The sequence below is a fragment of the Gordionus sp. m RMFG-2023 genome, chromosome 2, assembly GCF_954871325.1.
Source record: "Gordionus sp. m RMFG-2023 chromosome 2, tfGorSpeb1-WG-v2, whole genome shotgun sequence".
NCBI lineage: Eukaryota > Metazoa > Nematomorpha > Gordioida > Chordodea > Parachordodidae > Gordionus > Gordionus sp. m RMFG-2023.
This window is the reverse complement of record NC_088776.1, coordinates 18,383,276-18,401,650: the sequence shown is the minus strand read 5'-3', so window position 1 is coordinate 18,401,650 and position 18,375 is coordinate 18,383,276. Positions and strand designations below refer to the sequence as shown.

Here is an 18,375-nt window from a genome sequence, read left to right as displayed (position 1 = left end):
TATTATTATAAATATAAACTATTTATTATTAGAATTTTCTATATTTTTTTAAAAAATGTATATTTTTATTAACGTTATCAATACTATTCGCATAAAATCATCCAACTTTTACATATAATATTTTACTTGAAAAATAAAGATTGATTGTTTGTATAAAATTAGTATATTTTTATAGATTTATAAAATTAAGATATTATTTTATAAAATTTGGTCTCCCTCATTTACCTTTATATAATAATTAAAACAAATACAGTACAAAGAGGTTTAAATTAACAAATTTTGAAAAATATATTAAAACGATACTGACCTTCTTAAGAACAATAAAGTAATAATTATGAGAGTGAAAGGAGCCAAATAAGTCATATTCCCTAACCTGGCCAAAGGCCCGCACTTTTAGGACCTGCCAAAAAAAATTACCCACAATTTAAAAATATTCCCAAAAAATTTAAAAGGCGCATTCTATAAAAATTATATATTAAGGATTTAAATTACCATCAAGATTTAAATGAATAAAGGATTATCATTTTTTCATGTGAGCTTTTAATAAGCCCAATGTTATATTAAAAGGTTAAAGTACCTTCTAATGTTAAATATAATTTTGAATATAATACTAATTTATTTGTGCTATTTATATTATAAAAAAATTGAATAAATATTTTAATAATACACTCGCATTTTAGATAATATGAATAAAAATAAATTTGCATAATAATGTCACTAATTATTTGTCATTGAATATAACAAGACATATAATTTAACGTTATAAATATTATTTTTGAGTCTGTTTTATATATATATATTATTACCAAAATTTTTATCATTTTTTTCGACGAACTATTTTTCTCATCTTTTTCTTCGTCTTTTCTTTTTGGAAGACGAGTAGGAAGATATTATACTTTTGGCTAAGCACCTTGAACAATACCAGTTTTCATTTTCAGCGGGCGCTTCCGTTATATTGACACAAACCCTTGTAAAAAAAACATTTTTTTTTAAAAATATACGTATGTTAGATTACAAAAATAAGGGCAAAATTTTGAAAAAAAATGCTCTTATTAGTACATTATTTTTTTAAAAAAATTACCAATGATACCAATCATCGCAACTATCGCACCCTATCATAGGGCTGCCATCGTCTGGATGAGTACACGCTGGGCATATCCATATTTTTTCACCTTTTTCATTCTGTTTTTATAAATTTTATTAATCGTTCGTTTGTAAGATATGGAAGGGGATTTGATTTTAGGAATAATAACTAAACTATCATTATACTAAATAAAGAACAATCAAAAAATAATTATGACTTATTTTTTTTTTTTGATATTGATGACAAATTCAATATGAATTTTAACTTTTAAAATATTATTTAAGGATAATTGCTCCGATGCAAATAGCCAAATTATTTGTCATCCTAAATAATTGAGATTATATAATCACCAGAAACTAGCAGAAATCAAATTTTCAAAATATTTTTTAAACATAGTGCAGATTTTTAAGATTTGATTTGGTGGGTAATTTTAAAAGGAAATTTAAAACATGAACAAAAAATAAATGATGATTTTTCCAGCTATTTAAATTGATATATTTTAAAAAATTGGCCCTGCCATAAGTTTTGTATATATATTATTTATAAACGCTCCACTTTATTCTTCTTATTAATAAATATAATTAAAAAATTAGCCTGGCCCAGGTTTTGTAAAAAAAAATAGGCCCAGTCCGGGTTTATTTTCTTTAAATTTATGACCAGATCCGTATACATGAGTCTTGGTCTGTGCCTGTAAGTCTATGTTAAATATTGTAGATCGCAAGCAAAAATAGTAATGCTAATAATTATAATTAGAATAAATGTAATGTTCCAAATGTATTAAATCTTCAATATGAAAAATAAAACTTACTATAACCACAGACCCCAAGGTTTCTGTTATAACTGTCCTTTCAACTGAGGAATTGGATAGTGGTGGGATTTTGTTGATATTAGTGTTAGCTATGAGATTAAAATCGGCCCCAGCTAGCATATTGCTCGTTAAATTATTCTTCACGTTTGAAAGAATAATGTTAGGTATGGGTAGGAGAGGAGAAGTTACATTGATGTTAGTGGATGCTTGAAATGGTTTGGAAGATGAAGAAGGAAGTGGATTAGAAAGATGAGGACCTAACCAAATTTTATTTATTTTTAAGGATAAATTATGATGTTTAATAATGAACATAAATTTTTCAAAAAAATTAAAAATAACTAAGAGTAAACAAAAATTAACAATTTATGGAATCTAGAGTGTCGATTACTTCATCGGTGTTTAGCCTATTTGGAAAGCCGTGGGTCTCACCCACAAGCTTTAGCTGTTTAAATCGATATTTTTCCGAATCTAATTTAACAATTATTTAAATAATCTAATATAGTCTGCAATGGTTGGTTTTAGCCAAAAAGCATGCCTGTAGTTGTTTTTAAATTTCTCAGCCCGCCACCCACTATAATTTGTTAAAAGATTTACCCGCCTGTCCATTTATCTATAAATTATGTTTAACCAGCCCACCCGCCTAATGTTAAAAAATTATTTTAATGGCTGGTTTTATTTATTTTAAATTTTTAATAAACATTATATAATATGCAATATTATGAAATAAAACTATTATTTTTAATAAATTAAAGTCTGATCTGCTCATTTTGCCGAAAATATTAAAAATTCACCTGCCCATTACTTTAAAAATAATTTTTAACCCGCCCAATCTTGAAAAATTTTAGAAAACCCGAACAGGCCCGCCAGAAGTATGGGCGGGCGTTGCGGGCTAAAAATTTGCAGGCCTCTAGTCTAACCTTCCCTACTCTATTCCCTCTCAATATAACTTTTATACCCTTCCCTACTATATTCCCTCTCAGAATATGATAACTTTTATTTTTTTACTTGATATTTTCCCGAGAATTTTAAGCTCGTTGACATCCTGGATACTAGGCGTATCTTCAAATTCATTATCATCGATAGAAGACACCGATCTTTTACGTTTGGAGGAAGAAGAGTACGTTTCGGAGTTTAAGGTAATTTTGTTAATATTGTGGGGAGTGCTTTTTTTAATCTTTTTGCCCTTTTTAATATGGGATGGTTTTTTAGTCGTTTGTTCTACGTCTATATTTAAAGTATAATATATCCTTATGTAATGACTTTGAAAAATTGTTTTATATATGATTATACAATAATAAGAGCGACATTTAACAATTTTAAACTTTCAGTGGCCATTATCTGCGAAACATATATATTTATTTAAATCCTGAAATGATTAATTTAAAAAATTGGTATTTAACTAATAAAAAAATTATTGGGCAAACGGGTTTAAAAAAATTAAATTATTTTGTAGGTTATTTTTTCCAAATCATAGACGAATGAAATTTTTTAAAACCATGGGGAGAGTGAACTTATTCATTCTTTTTAATCCTCATATAAAACACATTTAAAAAAAGTTTAATCAAATTGATTGGCTTTAAAACAATAGAAAAAAATATATAGTGCATATTCGATGAAAAGTATTTAATCTGTTTTTAAATTGTCAGGAATATTATATTGTATTTAAACAATAAATTTTGGATAGGTTGATTTGAGTCCGCTGGACCGAGGCAATATAGTCAATAAAATATAGGCCTGACCCGTGGTCCAAAAAATGCAAATGTTATAATTCTTTCCTAATTTTTGATTACAATAAAATAAATTTTTAAAAATAGAAATTATTTTTAAAAAATCAGGAGGTAGGAAATATTTACTGTTAATTTTCTTAGAATATTTTGCAATAGAATAAAATAGATAAACAAACATCATTAAATTATCAGTTATTACTGGATATTTCAATTTAATGCATAAAATTAAAATATAAAATAAATATTTTGAGTTTGATATTTCAATTTAATACATAAAATTAAAATATAAAATAAATATATTGAGTTTGATATTTCTTCCCTATAAACCTTTTTTTAAATTTAGACCGTAACCTAAAAAATTATTAGCCAAGGGCGGGGCCGAGATATTTGGTTTTTTAAGGTATCTAAGGGGTAATTTGAAAAAGGCAGAAACTAAAAATGGGTATATAATTTCTTTGAAATTTACCTATTGGCGAAGATTTGGTTGTAGATACATTGATGATGGCTAAGTTCGGCGTGGCATAAGTTTTAATATGTTTCCTTCTATTGAGTAAATCCAAATCGTCCAAAGAATCGCTGCCTTCCAAAGAATTACGTGTCTGGCTGTTATGATTGATGAATCTGGAGTTTTCAATGAAATTACTTAGTCCATAACCGGTTATAGTTGATTCCAAGTCTGGAGCTCGGGGTTTATCCACTAGAAATTGTGGTTTTTAATAATTTAAGAAATGTTAACTATCAATGGCTATGATAATTAATAGCCATTAAGAAAGAATCAGAGAAGCTGATGCGGGTAGTACCAAAAGTGCAGTGGATTATTTGTTATTAAGGAGATGTGATAGATGTATAGTAAAAAATGTGAAAGTGATACCGTGAGAGAAATGTATTAATCAGCATCGACTAGTTATGGAGATATTTCACTTTTAAAGGCGCCAGGATCACTAAAAGAAAGTTTGTTTGAAGGGGAAGAGTGCTAGACGTCAATTCAATATGACATTGGTAAGGGAGGCGGAGGTGGCACAAGCATCTGGGGTAAATGACAAGTGGGAAGTCATGAAGAAAGCCTGGGTGATGATAACTGAGGAGGTATATGGATTAAAAGGGCCGTAAGGAAACTTGGTAGTGGAACCCTGAGGTAGCGAAAGCTGTGGATGAGAAACGGGGGTAAAGCAGATGGCAAAAAAGAGGCAGGATGTTGTTAAATGTTTGAAAAATATGGAAGGAAAAATGGTGACTGATAATAGTGGTATTAAGAATATCTGAAAGATCTACATGGAAGGACTTTTGAATGAAGAAAATGAATGGGATAATGATGTTAGTTGTGGAAAGGTAGAAGGTCCAGGAAGTAAATTTGGCAAGGACAAAATAAAGAGAGCAGTGAAAAAGATGGAAAAAGTAAAGAAATCTGGGTTAACGAGAGTGGTATCAAAAATGTTTAAAGGTTCTGATAACTTAGGGATTAAATGGTTAATGAATTTAGCCAATCAAATTGTCACAGAAGGGATTATCCCTGAGGACTGGCGAAGAAATATAATTACAGTATACAAGGCTTACAGAGCTATTAAACTTTTGGAACATGGAATGAAGGTATTTGAGAGGGTGTTAGAGAAGCGGATAAGGGAACAAACAAAAATTAATGAAATGCAGTTTAGTTTTACATCGGGGAAAGGCACGACAGATGCAATTTTTGTCGTGAGACAAATACAGGAGAAGTATCTTGCGAAAGAAAAGATACTGTATTATGCGTTTGTTGATTTGGAGAAGGCATTTGACAGGGTGCTGCGCGAGGTTATTAGATGGGCTGAGAAAATCAGGTATGAAGGAATGGTTGGTTATGGCAGTGATGGCAATGTATGTGGGAGAACAAACTGCAGTACCAACGAATGATAGAGATAGTGTAAGATTTGAAGTGAAGGTAGGACTTCATCAAGGATCCGTGCTGTGTTTATTATTTATCTTAGTAATGGATGTGGTGCTAGAGAAATGTGTGAAGGGCTTCCCTGGGAGCTATTATATGCAGATGGCCTTGTATTAATCGCAAACAGTGAGGAAGAATTGCGGGATAAAATTTGCAAATGGAAGATGGCTATGGAAGCAAAGGGCCTGAAAATGAGTGCAGCAAAGACAAAGGTAATGATTGGTTGATAAAATCTAAAGATAGAGGAATCCGGTAAGTGGCCTTGTGGTGTATGTGGGAAAGGAGTTGCTAGAAATTCAATCCAATGAACCAGATGCCAGAAATGGGTACATAATAGATGTAGCGGAAAAAGGAGTTTGATGTTATCAAGAATGACCCTTTATTTCTAGAACTTGCATAAAAGGAGTACATAATAATGATAACAAAAATGGTGGTCTGGATATTGGCAATGGGTTAATCCTAGGTAAAGTGAATAAGTTTTGTTATTTGGGCGATATGCTAAACGCAGATGGTGTAGATTCTGCCGTTGTTGTAAGGGTCACATGGAAGAAGTTCAGAGATATGTGGTCTATTCTAACAAATAAAGAAGTCTCTCTGAAGTTAAGGGGAAAAGTCTACGTAAGCTGTAAGGAGTTGTTTAGTTTTTAGCGGTGAAACGAAGCCAATTTAGAAAGAACAAAGATGAGGATGATAAGATAGATGTGTCGGGTATTTCTGAGAGTGAAAAAAACTAGCAAGGAATTGCGAGCAAGTTTGGGTATAAAAATGATTGGAGTGGTAATGTGACGAAATAAATTAAGATGGTTTGGGCATGTGGAACACATGACAAAAGATGACTTGGTAAAGAGATGCGCCTTGATGGAAGTAGGAGGATCAAAATCTAAAGGAAGGTCCAAGATGACGTGGACAAATGTGTTAGCGGCGGATATGAGAAGCAATAATCTTACAAATATTGATGCTCAGGACCGTCAAAAATTGGCCTACCTAGGTAAATCTGGAAATCGCCTTAAAACGGAGAAGAAGAAGGTCTATGAAAGGCTATACTTTATTTATCATTAAAAACTCCATAAATATGTCAAAGAAAAATACTCGATTTTAAAATTTTTTAAATGCATTAATCGATTAGCAGTCTAGTATTATATAAATGACATTTAACACTTTCCAAATCTCCTACTTATCCATACCCACATATTACAAAGAACACATATACCTTGATCTCCTCCAGGCATGTCATAGTAATAAGGATAGGAACTAGCTTGATCTACAGTGCCGATAGTAGGAAAATCCTTAACTTTGTTCGCATCAGTAAGATGAATGTCAGTATCCCCATCACTGTCAGCTTCACTGTTGGAAGGCGTGTATATAGGCTCGCGTTCGGATTTTTTGCCGGAGATCATAGGATGCAAAGGTGTAACATTTTTTACGATATTTGATGATAAAAAATTTTTTTCTATTTTGAAAATTTTTCCTGAACCATCTGATTTTTTTTCTAAATTGATTAATTTTTCGGTCTTTGAAACAATATTTTTGGGTGTGCTTGTATTAGTTGATTTTTCGACTATATATATTTTTATAAAATAACAAATTAATTCAATATTCCTTAAATTAATTAAAGCTATTGAAAAAGACGATAAATTTTACTGGCAGTTCGAGGAGGTTTCTCTGGCAATATCACTACCGCCTTCATGTTTTCTTTAGATATCTTAATTTTTATTGGCACAATAGGAGACCGAGGCCTATCTGATAGGGGTTGTATTTCCTCTTTGATATCCTCATTATTATTATCCTGAGCGTCAGAATTTTCGAAACTTTCTTCATTCACTCCTTCATTATCAAAATTTTCTTGTTCGTCTTCCCCTGATAAACTATCTTGAGAGGGAGGAAGTATTTTGAAATCGCTTAGATAAGGTATTTTTTTGAGATCCGAAAATTATAATTTTCTTTCATTATTTTTCATATTTTAATAGCTTTATTTTAAATTTTTAAAATAACTTAAACATTTTTTTCTTATACCTTTGCACCAACTAATTACTTTTAGAATCATAATTTTTCAATAATGCCTTAATATGCATTTTAAAGGACAGTTACCCAAATAATTAGATCGAATGCTCCCAGTCATAAGGTTACCACTACTTTTGCATACCAATTTAATTTATAGGACGATAATTTTTTTTTTAAATAAAAATGGCCAAATAGTAAGTGAATGGCATTTTGCAAGATGATCCGAAATTACAAAAATAAAAAAAAATCAACATAGTTTAAGAAAATATATCAACTTAAGAAAATTTATTAAAGCTATTTAATTTTGTAAAATATCAAAAAATAGAATATAGTGATTTTCCGATTTTGATGATACTTTATTTTTTTCGATTGACCCTTTTACTTTTTCGATCCGACCTTTTCTTACCTTACCTTAAATTCTTTTCCTTTTTTGATAGAAAATTTTTTTTCTCCTCTTTTTTAGGAAACCTCTATATTTATTCAATTGTAACAAAACCTATCAATGGATGGTTTTCGAGTGTCATTATATCAAGATATTTAATGATGGGATTCTTGAAATTAACTTAGAGAAATAGTGGCATAAACAATCACCCCCCCCCCCACTCCTCCTCCTGTATAGAAAATATGATTATGATTAACAAGGATTTAAATTTTCAAAAAGGTTTTAAAAATGCCATAACATTAAATAATTAATAATTATATAGGTGAACTGTGTAAATCACCTAGATATTTGCGAATGTCAGATTCGGATATCTGATAATAATATAGATTTCTTTTATCCTTCTTTTGAGAAATAGGCATATTTAAGGTATTTTATTTAGGTAGCTTTGTGTTAAAGTAATTAAAAAATTTTTAATCTAATCTAAACTAAATTGATTATTACTTTATATATTCGTTTTAGAATCAAAGACCAAGTCAAATAATGATATAAAAAAGAAAATAGTGTTACAAATAAGTAGTAAGAAATATAAATATCTCTGGCTAATGAAGATAACTAAGAGCCATAAGAAATAAATGTTATTCTCCACGGTCTTTAATTGTAACAGGGGTGGAGAAATGATGTTCCAAGACATGAAATTAATAAAGCACAAATAGGTTCAAAACATTTCAACCTTAAATCTTATTCAAAAAAATATCCTGGAATCAAAAAATGACGCAAATAAGGTGGCTGAAGCAGATGTCATTTGGAAACAATTGATACATTTTTTAAAATATTTGAATTGTTATTTTTTCAATAATACATAATTCAACATTCACAGATCTATATTCAGAATGCGAGGCTTATCATTTCAACAATATTTCATCATTCTTAAAAATAAAGTCAAAATATCCCCATCTCGTAACACTAGCATAAGCCAGGTAAAAACAAAATTTCCGTAATAAATTTTTCTTCTGGCAATCCTGATTAGTGTATCAAAAATATAATAGAAACTGATCTCATTGATACATTATAGAAACATTTTTTATTCGATTATAAAACATTCCAAATAATTTTTTTTTAGTGAAACTGTGTTTTGAGTAATATATAAGAATACCTTGATGGGGAAAAAAGTATTCGCAGAAAAAAATGAGATAATTTTTACGTTATTTGGAAGGCTTTATCTGAGCGTTGCATTGGTTGTACAGTCTAAAAAGAGATTTTCAAAAAATATAAATATATTTTATTTTATCACATAAAATATTATATTATTAGATAATAAAAAAAAATCATTCGATCAATTTTAATAGCATATCATGCCATCTAAACATTTACAATTTAATTAACAAAAAACATATATTTCAAATTAATTCTTGAAGGTTTTTATAAACGTGTAAATTGGAGAAAACTCTCTTTGACCAAAAGTGGAGTTAAACCCCTATAATAATTAAACAACTAATTTAAAAAAAATAATTATTCGTATATCTTTAAATGAACAAAAAAATATTTTATTTTCAATTTTAACAATATTACAAAAAAATGTTTATATACTGTAAGGATTTGAGCAAATACCTCGTTCGTAATAGTGGTGGTAGTAAACTGAGGTGCAAAAATACCCAATCTTGCCGGCAATATTTGACGTTCTTTGGCAAAATTTTCAACGCTATATTTTAAAAAAATTATAAATTTAAAATTCTATAATTGATCATAAAACAATTCTAATGACAATCAAAAGAAATAAAAAATATTAAAACAGATTGTCGACTAGTGGAAGGGTAAAAGCCTGCTAAGCAAGCTTAAATTTATTTGATCATGTATATTTTATTTTTGAACCTAAAAAAACTAAGCACTTTAATCAAAACAATATTAAATTTTAACACACCTAAATGCTAAGGTCTAAAAAGATATAGGAATTTGGTTTACTAAATTGATATTTGATTATTAATATATTTAAAATGAGTATCCAATATTTTATATATTACAGTGTAACAGAATCGAGATTCATATTGGGATTTTCGGAAGCTAAATCTGAAAGGGATGAACGTGAGGTATATTTGTAATCGGATTCACCTATCCATCATGTTTAATGCATCATTTAAAATATATTTAAAAATGAGAACAGAAATCTGTCATAAAGTGACTGATTATAAAAGTAGTTCGGTCATTCCAAGTAATCAGAATAGTTTCGGCGACTTTTCAACTAAATAAAATTTTTCAAAATGGTTAGGTTGGTAGTGAGAATTATTGAAATCAAAATTTAATTGTTTAAGCTCTATTAGTTTTCTGGATAAAAACGTTTAAAAAATGATGACGTTTGCATTTCGTAGCAAAATTGTAATTGATAGAGAGCTACATTTATTGTCATTAGGTAACCCTTCAAGTCCTCTAAAAAAATGAAAATATTTATAACCTTTTACTTCTAGAAAAGGTAAAATTCAAATTTTTAGTACTGGCGATACGTTCATTAAAGTAAGAAAAATTTATGCTTAAAAAATTTTCGAGATATTTTTTATATGATACGTTTGTAATAAATTGATTTTATTAAATTTAAATATCGGTGACACAGAGCGCTATAAATTTCAAAAGCAGTCTACCCTGGAAATATAGAAAAAACTTTCCAGGAGTATTTATAATATAGGCCTGGTCTAAATTATATTATTTGGCCCATCCCAATATATGGTCATTTTAAAATAATTTTAATTTGAAATTTAGTTATGGTCAATAGTAACCTTAGCCCCATTATACTTTACATAATAAGATGACATGATATTTTCTTTTTAAATCCAGCTCGTGAAGTAAATTATAATGGAGCTAAAACCACGGACCCAGAGTGAACTGAACCATTAAATAATTTTCTAACCCATTATCAAACTTTTACAACAATCTTAAAAGGAACAAACCGGTCCTTTATATTTTAAAGTTTAAACACATTTTAAATACTTTTCCCCAAGGAGTTTCTATGGGCCTATATTATTTTGTCATTTACTTTTTTTAAACCAATCACAACAAATATTCATTAAGCTTGACTTAAGTGTAATTTACTTTTTTTATGTTCACCCTTTCTAGGTGACCGTCGATCCTTCTTATCCTTGTCTTTCTTTTTCTTTTTTTTCTTCGCCTTTTTAGTGGATGGCGATAATATGGATGGTGAATCAATCCCTAAAAATGTATTCGGAATATTTGATATGGAATAGAAGTCTTGTGAAGAGAGCAAATCGTTCGAGACCGATAAATTTTGAGGGGAGTTAATCGGTTCATGAATTTTAGGTAACACTAATTGGGGCTTAGGTGACATATTTGAAATTAAGGGTAGGTCTGCAATGTCTAATTTATTTGAATGGTTTTAAAAAATAATAAGATGAAGCAAATCAAACTTTAAAAAAAATTAAATTCTTGCTCTCTTTACCAAAGAAACAGAATATATAATATACATAATTTGAAAGCAAAATTACCAAGTTGTTGCCCAATCTGAGAATCTTGTGATTTTTTTAGATCTGACCTTACAGCGTTATTTTCGGTCTTTACATTCAAAAAATCATCACCAATAGCAGATTCTATGATTATAGAGGAACTTTTATCGACATGATCCGTGTCATCTTTGTTGATTCCAACCTCTTTATAAATTTTCTCACCCGGTAAATTTGTTATATCCAGTTTAGCAGCATTCTCGAGGAAATTTATAGTATTATTCTCCTCGTATTTCTGACTTTTAAGGGCATCTATTATGGTGCAGCTAGCATACAATAAAGGAGTCTCGTGCTTCATTCTTTTAGCTGGTGATGATATTTGTGAGTTTGGAAAGAGTGATTTGCTTAAAGATTTTTTGGGCAAAAGATTTTGTTTGTGGAAGTGATATTTTTGAGAAGGTGACAAAAGAAATTCAGGATCACTCATTTCATCATCGTCATTTTCTGCTATGTCTTTTTCAGTTTTGCGACTTTTGTTAGAAACAAAAGTTTATAAATTAGGAAAAAGTATTATTATTAAAAATGGATAGGAGGGGGGGGGGGGGTAAATAAAAATTCTTTCACGTAATTTACAATTTTCTAAGGTTATATAAATAAACCGTTAATAAAAGTAGGCCCGATTTAAAGATAAATTTTAATCAGGAAGGAATTTTAAAAAAATCTAGTCATACATAAAGAATGGATGAAAAAAATAATGTTATCTAAAAAAGTCGAGTTGATTTAATTTATGCTGTAGATTCTATAGTCTAGCAGTTTTCTCGGGCGTCTAGATTGAAATGAACCAGTTGCATTCTATCTTGCCCATTTAGACAAAAAAATTAAAGTTTTAATTGGTAAAATAAAGACACACGACTATTATTATTAGTAAAATTGGCATGATTAAATCAATTTTATTTTTTGTTTGTATTATAAATAGTTATTAGCTCTCTTTTTTAAAAAAACATTTTAATACCTCATTTTACTATATAATTATTCCAATCTGCTGATATCGATTGATATTCATATATCTTGATACTAAAAAGAGTTGCAATACAAGGATAAAGTACTTTTTATTCAATTCAATATTTAACAATTTAAAAATTTCATAAGAAAATAAATGTATATCCTATTAAAAACTTTTCTCTTGTACATATTATCAATTTATTTTTGTTATATTATAAAATTTGATTAAATCAAAAAATCGGGATTTCAAATTTTATTTTACATTTTTTAAAAATATGATTTTTGTCAACCCTAACTATTAAGGATGTGCCAATCTTTTTATATCGGATTATCATCTATTCGACATATAAAAATGGCGGATACAAAATTATTTATGATACAATATTAATATTGGATCCTCTATATTTTTAAAAAAATATTACACATATTTTAAAAAAAGGAATAAGCCCATTAGCTTTATATGCTATTAGCTTCTTTTGAAATTATTGATAGTATATACGTAAAGTAAAATATAATTTTATAAAAGTTCATTAAAATGATCTATTAATTTATAAATGCTAACAAAATTAAGAATAAAAACTGGAAGCAGATGTAAAATATAATCGATATCGCATTTTCAGCAGACAGGGATATGGAATCTATGGGATTCGAAATCTCTCAATTTTATATTACTTATTGAGGGCTATTTTTAAATTCAAAACATCTTATTTGACAGAAAATGTATTCCAGTATATGTAGAGTAATGACCCTATGAATTTCCGCTAATTTTTACTATTAATTTTTTTTATTAAAAATCTATATGAGTTAAGGGCGATTCGAAGGTTTACGATAAAATTCACTGAAATCCATAGTGTGAGTAGTCCATGCATGCTGGAATATATTTCCGGTCAAATATGATTTTCAGATTTAAAAATCGTTTTCTGTAAATGATTTAAAATTAAGAGTCCGAATCCCAATGAATTCTATATCCTAATACATGATATATATTTACATGAACAATGTAATGCAACAAATAATTAGTAGTATAAAATATTATTTACATTGTTTCCTTGCCTACGCTTTTAACCGGCGAAACGGAGACAGATTTTTGACGAGTTAATATCACCTCGGTATCCTTAGTATCTTCATCGTCAAATACTTTGATGATTGGTTTACGACCACGTTTCTGCGTTAATAAATTTAATGAGATCTGAATTAGAGATCTAATAAGGAGAACGTTGCGACTAATTAGGACTTCAATAAAAAATATTATTAAACAAAAAAAATTGGATTTTGAATTTTCTTCGAGTTCGAAACTAGAAGAAAAATCTTAAAATTTAAAAGTAATCCTGCTCCTTAAATCTTATAAAACGTAATCATCATTCCATAAACAAACTAAAAAAGAAAGTTCCGTAATAGGACCCTATTTTAGTGGTAGGTCTAAAAATTTATTCTTAGATTCTTAGAGTTCAGTGCAAATTATTTAGTTTTCTAAAAAAATATATATTTATAGAACCTTCTCTTCAAAATCAAAATAAAAATTTCGTTGCTAGGGTCTGTATAACATAATACCTTTTTAAAATGACGAAAAGCGTAATGATGGGATGTAGTATTCTTCAAATATTTTTTATAATGTTTTCCTTTGACTTTATTTCTTGAGTAAATATCGTGATAATTTTTTGAAATATACTTTTTAGATTTGTATTTGTCCATTGAAGTAGTTTTATATGTGAGACTATTTGAGTGGTCAGAATCTAAATGGTTATCTTAAGGTTGGAATTTTTTAAATGAGAAATATATAAAATTAATTTTACATGTAGATAATGTTGAAAACCTTTACTCATTATTCTTGAAGATAAATTATAAATATTTATAATCATCTTTATAGATCCACCCCCACCCCCTCCCCATTAAAATGTTGTTTTCATATTTAATGCGTCGTCAGTTGGCAGGGATGATACCAGTTACAATCTATTAAACGTTACGAATTTAATATTTCTATAATATTTAAAATGTGTCTGTAACAGTTACAATCGTATTAGTAACGTAAAGTATATTTTTGCTACCATATTTTTCAGCCTACATCATCTTTATTAAGACAGTCACAAACAGAATAAAATAGGCTAAAAAGCTCATTATAATAAATTATCTGAAATATTGGTAATAACATTCCACTTTTCATCGCTAAATGGGTCTGTGAAAAGATTGAAATTACACCTTTCTTTTTAAAGAGTATTTTTCCTAAAATATAGTGAAAAAATATTTTTGATGGGTATTTTTTTCTATCATTTTCCTTTTTTTTGATTTCCTAAAAATATAATATAAACGAGATGTTGTAATTAATCAATTATGAGAATTCAATATCAATTTTCGGCCAAAATTCTTATTATTGCAATTATATCCTATTTTCACTTATTTTTATTTTATTGCAATTTAATTATGTAAGGAAGAGCCTTCCTATGAATGGTAACTGTAACCGTTACCCTATTTTCTCCAGATAGTAGTAATTTATTTGTTACATCTAACGCTAACTGTTAATATATACAAACCCTGATATTTATTTGCGATAATTAATTTTTTTTAAAATGTATACTATCATTTTCTGAATTTCCTCAAAGAGCTAAACATGATTCTACATTCATTTTTTAAAAATAGAGTATATTTACCGAGAGCGTGTAGGAGCGTAAATTTTAGTCAAAAAAATATTTTCTTTGGTAATTAAAATTTTAAAAAAAATATTACTATTTTCTGAATCTCTTTGAAAAACTAAACATGATTCTGCATTCATTTTTTTTAAAAAAAGCATATATTAACCGAGAGTGCTTAGGAGCGCGAATTTAAGTAAAAAAACAAGTGTATTTTCAAAAGACCACTAGGTAAAAAATATTTTAAAATTTAATATTAACATTTTATGAATCCTTTTAATGAGCTAAACATGATTCTGAGTTCATTTTTTATGAATAGTGCAGCGCGTATGGGGGCGCATATTTTAGTCATATAAAAAAATATTTTTTATTATGTTACCATTTTTTTTTAAATTAAAAAAACATTTTCTAAATCATCTTATAAAGCTAAATAATTATGCTTCTTTGATAGAGAGCGCGTAGTTTCTGAGGTCATATATGTTAATCATGCCCCAAAATCTCATATCTAAAATTTTCCAAAATTAATTTAATTTAACATATGTGAGTTTATCATGAGTATTTATCATAAATACCAAAATTTGGTAACTTAAATAAAAGAAGGGTTTTTTTCTATTCATTGCAATTAGAAAAATTTTGTAATTTTTTGTAATGAACATAGGTAAGAAATTGCAAAAATATGTCTTCACAAAAATTTAAGGTATTTATTAGTCTGCAATGGACCATACCTGGTCCAAATGGGTATTGGGTTGGGCCTGGTGGATTTAAAAAAAAATAGTTTGAGCTAGATCAGGCTTAAATTTTGAAATATGATATGAGTGAATTTAATGAAATAAAATTGACACATAACAAAATGCCTATATATATTAAATTTTATTTATTTGTAGGAAACTAGGCACCATATATCATTTATTTTAGATAAAAAATTTAAAATCATTTTTGTTATAAAAAGAAAGAAAGAATAAAAGTAAAATATTGAATAATTATTTGATGAAAAAAACTTAATTATATTCAGAAAAATTTTATAAACTATAAGACATTATAAAAAAATATGACAATTCTCATTTAAGATACCACAAGTTCATTAACTTGAATGAAGATTAATCTATTTCTAAAATAGGTAAATATGTTTAGGAAAAAAACTAATTTCTATATTTAAATTTTGGGGCTGGCTGGATGTACAAATAATTTTTATTTTGGGTCAGTGTTTGGGGACAAATGATAAAAATTGTTCAGTATTAGGCTGGGAAATATTTTTTTAAATTTTATGCCAGGCTTGGTTTGGAAAATTAGGCCCAATGCTTATCACTACTATTTTTACTTAAGGGTTATAAAGTTATTTGCATTAGCAGTTACCCTGTCAACCAAGTTACCCCTGTCTCCGTTATATATTATATAAATTAAGGCTAACACAAATTTACTCATAAAATTAAGAGCAAATTTCTGATTTACCCTTCACTCTTTGTTGAACTAATTGTAGCAATAATTTTTTATTTGTTGCTCTTAATTTTTAGATAAAGGAGTTTACAGTATAGTCATTTATATATTTTCAAAAAAATTTAATCAAATATTTTTTTGGCAAAATAATACTATCAAAAAATTACCTTTTTCTAGAGCTGAATTACTATCAGTTTTATTTAATTCTTGGCCAAATTCAATTTCATTTTTAATCAATTTTAAGTTCTTTGAAGTTTCACTTATTGAGAAATCAATAGCTAGTGATTCTTCAATATTATATTTTCTTGGCCTCCCAACTTTTCTTTTAATAGGTGTCAAAATCTGAGTTTCATTTAGATTTAGAGATGAAGTGGTCAAATAATTTTCTTTTGGTTGTATTTCAGCCTTGATTTTTATATTTAAGTTAGTATAAGTAACATCTTCATGATTATTGCCATCATTTTCATCTAGAGAAGAATAATCCGAAGAATTACCATCTATATCAGAAGGTGGTTTTGGAGGCAATTTACATTTAGATAAGGTGCCTGTTTTTATACTTACATATTCTGATTTATTTTGATTTTTAGTATTGAAATCTGTTAATATAATTTGATTATTTAGTATCATGGTAGAATTTTTTTTATCATCATCTATATTAGTAATTTCAGTTATATCTTCTTGGGATATAGGGCTATTTAAAAATAAATTATCACTTATTTAAAATTTAATTAATAATGTTTATTTTAAAATTTACTTAGCCTCTGTAATTGGATTTGGATATTCTAAAAACAAGTTTACATAATGTTAAATCAGTATGATTTACCTTGATTGACTGGCAGTGGAGGTAGATATTCATTTATATATGATGGAAGATCATTAAACTTTAAAAAGTCTAATTTATTTGGTTTTTTTATGGGAAATGATGTAACATGTTGCACAAAAGGCATTATTGGTATTTCATTCATGTATTCATTTATTTCCTTAATAGATATCCCTAAAGCATCAAATGATAAAACTATATCACCAAGTGTGGGCTTGCTTCTTTCCGCTTTATAAAAACAATTTAATAAAATTAGAAATATAAATGTACCATGTTCCATATGACACCTAATAATTTTGCCCATTTCATGATAAAATTTTTCCAATATATCTTCCAAAATTTCTAAAGAACTTTTAGATGCAGAGGTCCATCCAGTATATTGACATATTTGAGCAATTATGCTTATTGACAATTCATGAGCATACACTTCAGCCATTTAGATTTAGAAAAAAATGATATCTTGTCATCAAAAAGAATTAACAGAAATAAATGTGATAGACACTTAGACGAAAACATGAGTAAATAATCGTTTAGATATGTAAATATTATTCGCACATTAGATCCGGTGGAAAATTTGAAGTGATAGAACGGTAAATATTATTTTATTTTAATCATATTTATTTACAGATTCTATGAACATTATATCTCAATATTTTACAAAAAGCAAGGTTGTTAATAAACAAATTCAATATAGACCATAAACTTAAAATTTACCAATACCCCTCACTATAATATACATTTTACTTAATCGGGTACGGGCTTTTCTCTCTCTTCTTATCTCCCGTAGGCGTTTAAGCAAGTGGTTTCGCCTGTTGCGCGCACAGGTAACTGCAGCCTGCCCAAAAATTGTGGATGGGCTCATCTCATAGGCTACCCCCCAAATTTCTTAACCCAATTAGATGGGATGAGATAGTCCAAGCGTAGCTCTGCTGTTTTATATAGCGATAAAGGGCAATTGCGCTTATTATGACGTATGACGTAAATAATCGTTTAGTGTTGTTAAATTAATGGCGTCGTGAGGGGGGGGGGGCGCAGGGGCTTGAGCTCCTGGAAAATATGAATAGCCCCATGAAGCAAAAAATAATTTTTTAATGGAATATTAACCCCTTAAACTAAAATTAAATTTTTTTGA

At 28.3% G+C, this 18,375-nt stretch overlaps 1 protein-coding gene across 6 annotated transcripts; it reads right to left on the bottom strand.

The window, feature by feature from the left end:
• Positions 1-667: 667 nt before the first annotated feature.
• On the bottom strand, positions 668-17,690 carry LOC135925491 (uncharacterized). Of its 6 annotated transcripts, none has more exons than XM_065460846.1 (18): positions 17,514-17,690; positions 17,247-17,471; positions 17,178-17,205; positions 16,591-17,135; positions 13,917-14,110; positions 13,406-13,530; positions 11,409-11,893; positions 10,999-11,280; positions 9,939-10,026; positions 9,508-9,619; positions 9,122-9,165; positions 7,179-7,435; positions 6,748-7,095; positions 4,086-4,316; positions 2,898-3,116; positions 1,893-2,149; positions 1,082-1,182; positions 668-967 (listed from the first exon to the last, which is right to left on the bottom strand). In XM_065460846.1, exons 1-18 carry the CDS (start codon positions 17,677-17,679, stop codon positions 844-846), a joined length of 3,831 nt encoding a protein of 1,276 aa, XP_065316918.1. In that variant the 5' UTR covers positions 17,680-17,690; the 3' UTR covers positions 668-843. The 6 variants fall into 6 exon arrangements, with proteins under 6 accessions (XP_065316918.1, XP_065316919.1, XP_065316921.1 ...); XM_065460847.1 differs by having other exon boundaries at positions 9,529-9,619; XM_065460849.1 differs by having other exon boundaries at positions 10,999-11,115.
• Positions 17,691-18,375: the final 685 nt, after the last annotated feature.

Bases quoted from the DNA above. Each gene is read 5' to 3' on its own strand.
- LOC135925491 (XM_065460846.1), bottom strand. From the start codon at position 17,679: ATGGCTGAAGTGTATGCTCATGAATTGTCAATAAGCATAATTGCTCAA. The intron at 7,436-9,121 runs GTAAAAATTATC...ACCTTATCTAAG, and splicing joins GATAAAGCCTTCCAAATAAC to CGATTTCAAAATACTTCCTC. The intron at 3,117-4,085 runs GTAAATTTCAAA...CTTTAAATATAG, and splicing joins AACCAAATCTTCGCCAATAG to ACGTAGAACAAACGACTAAA.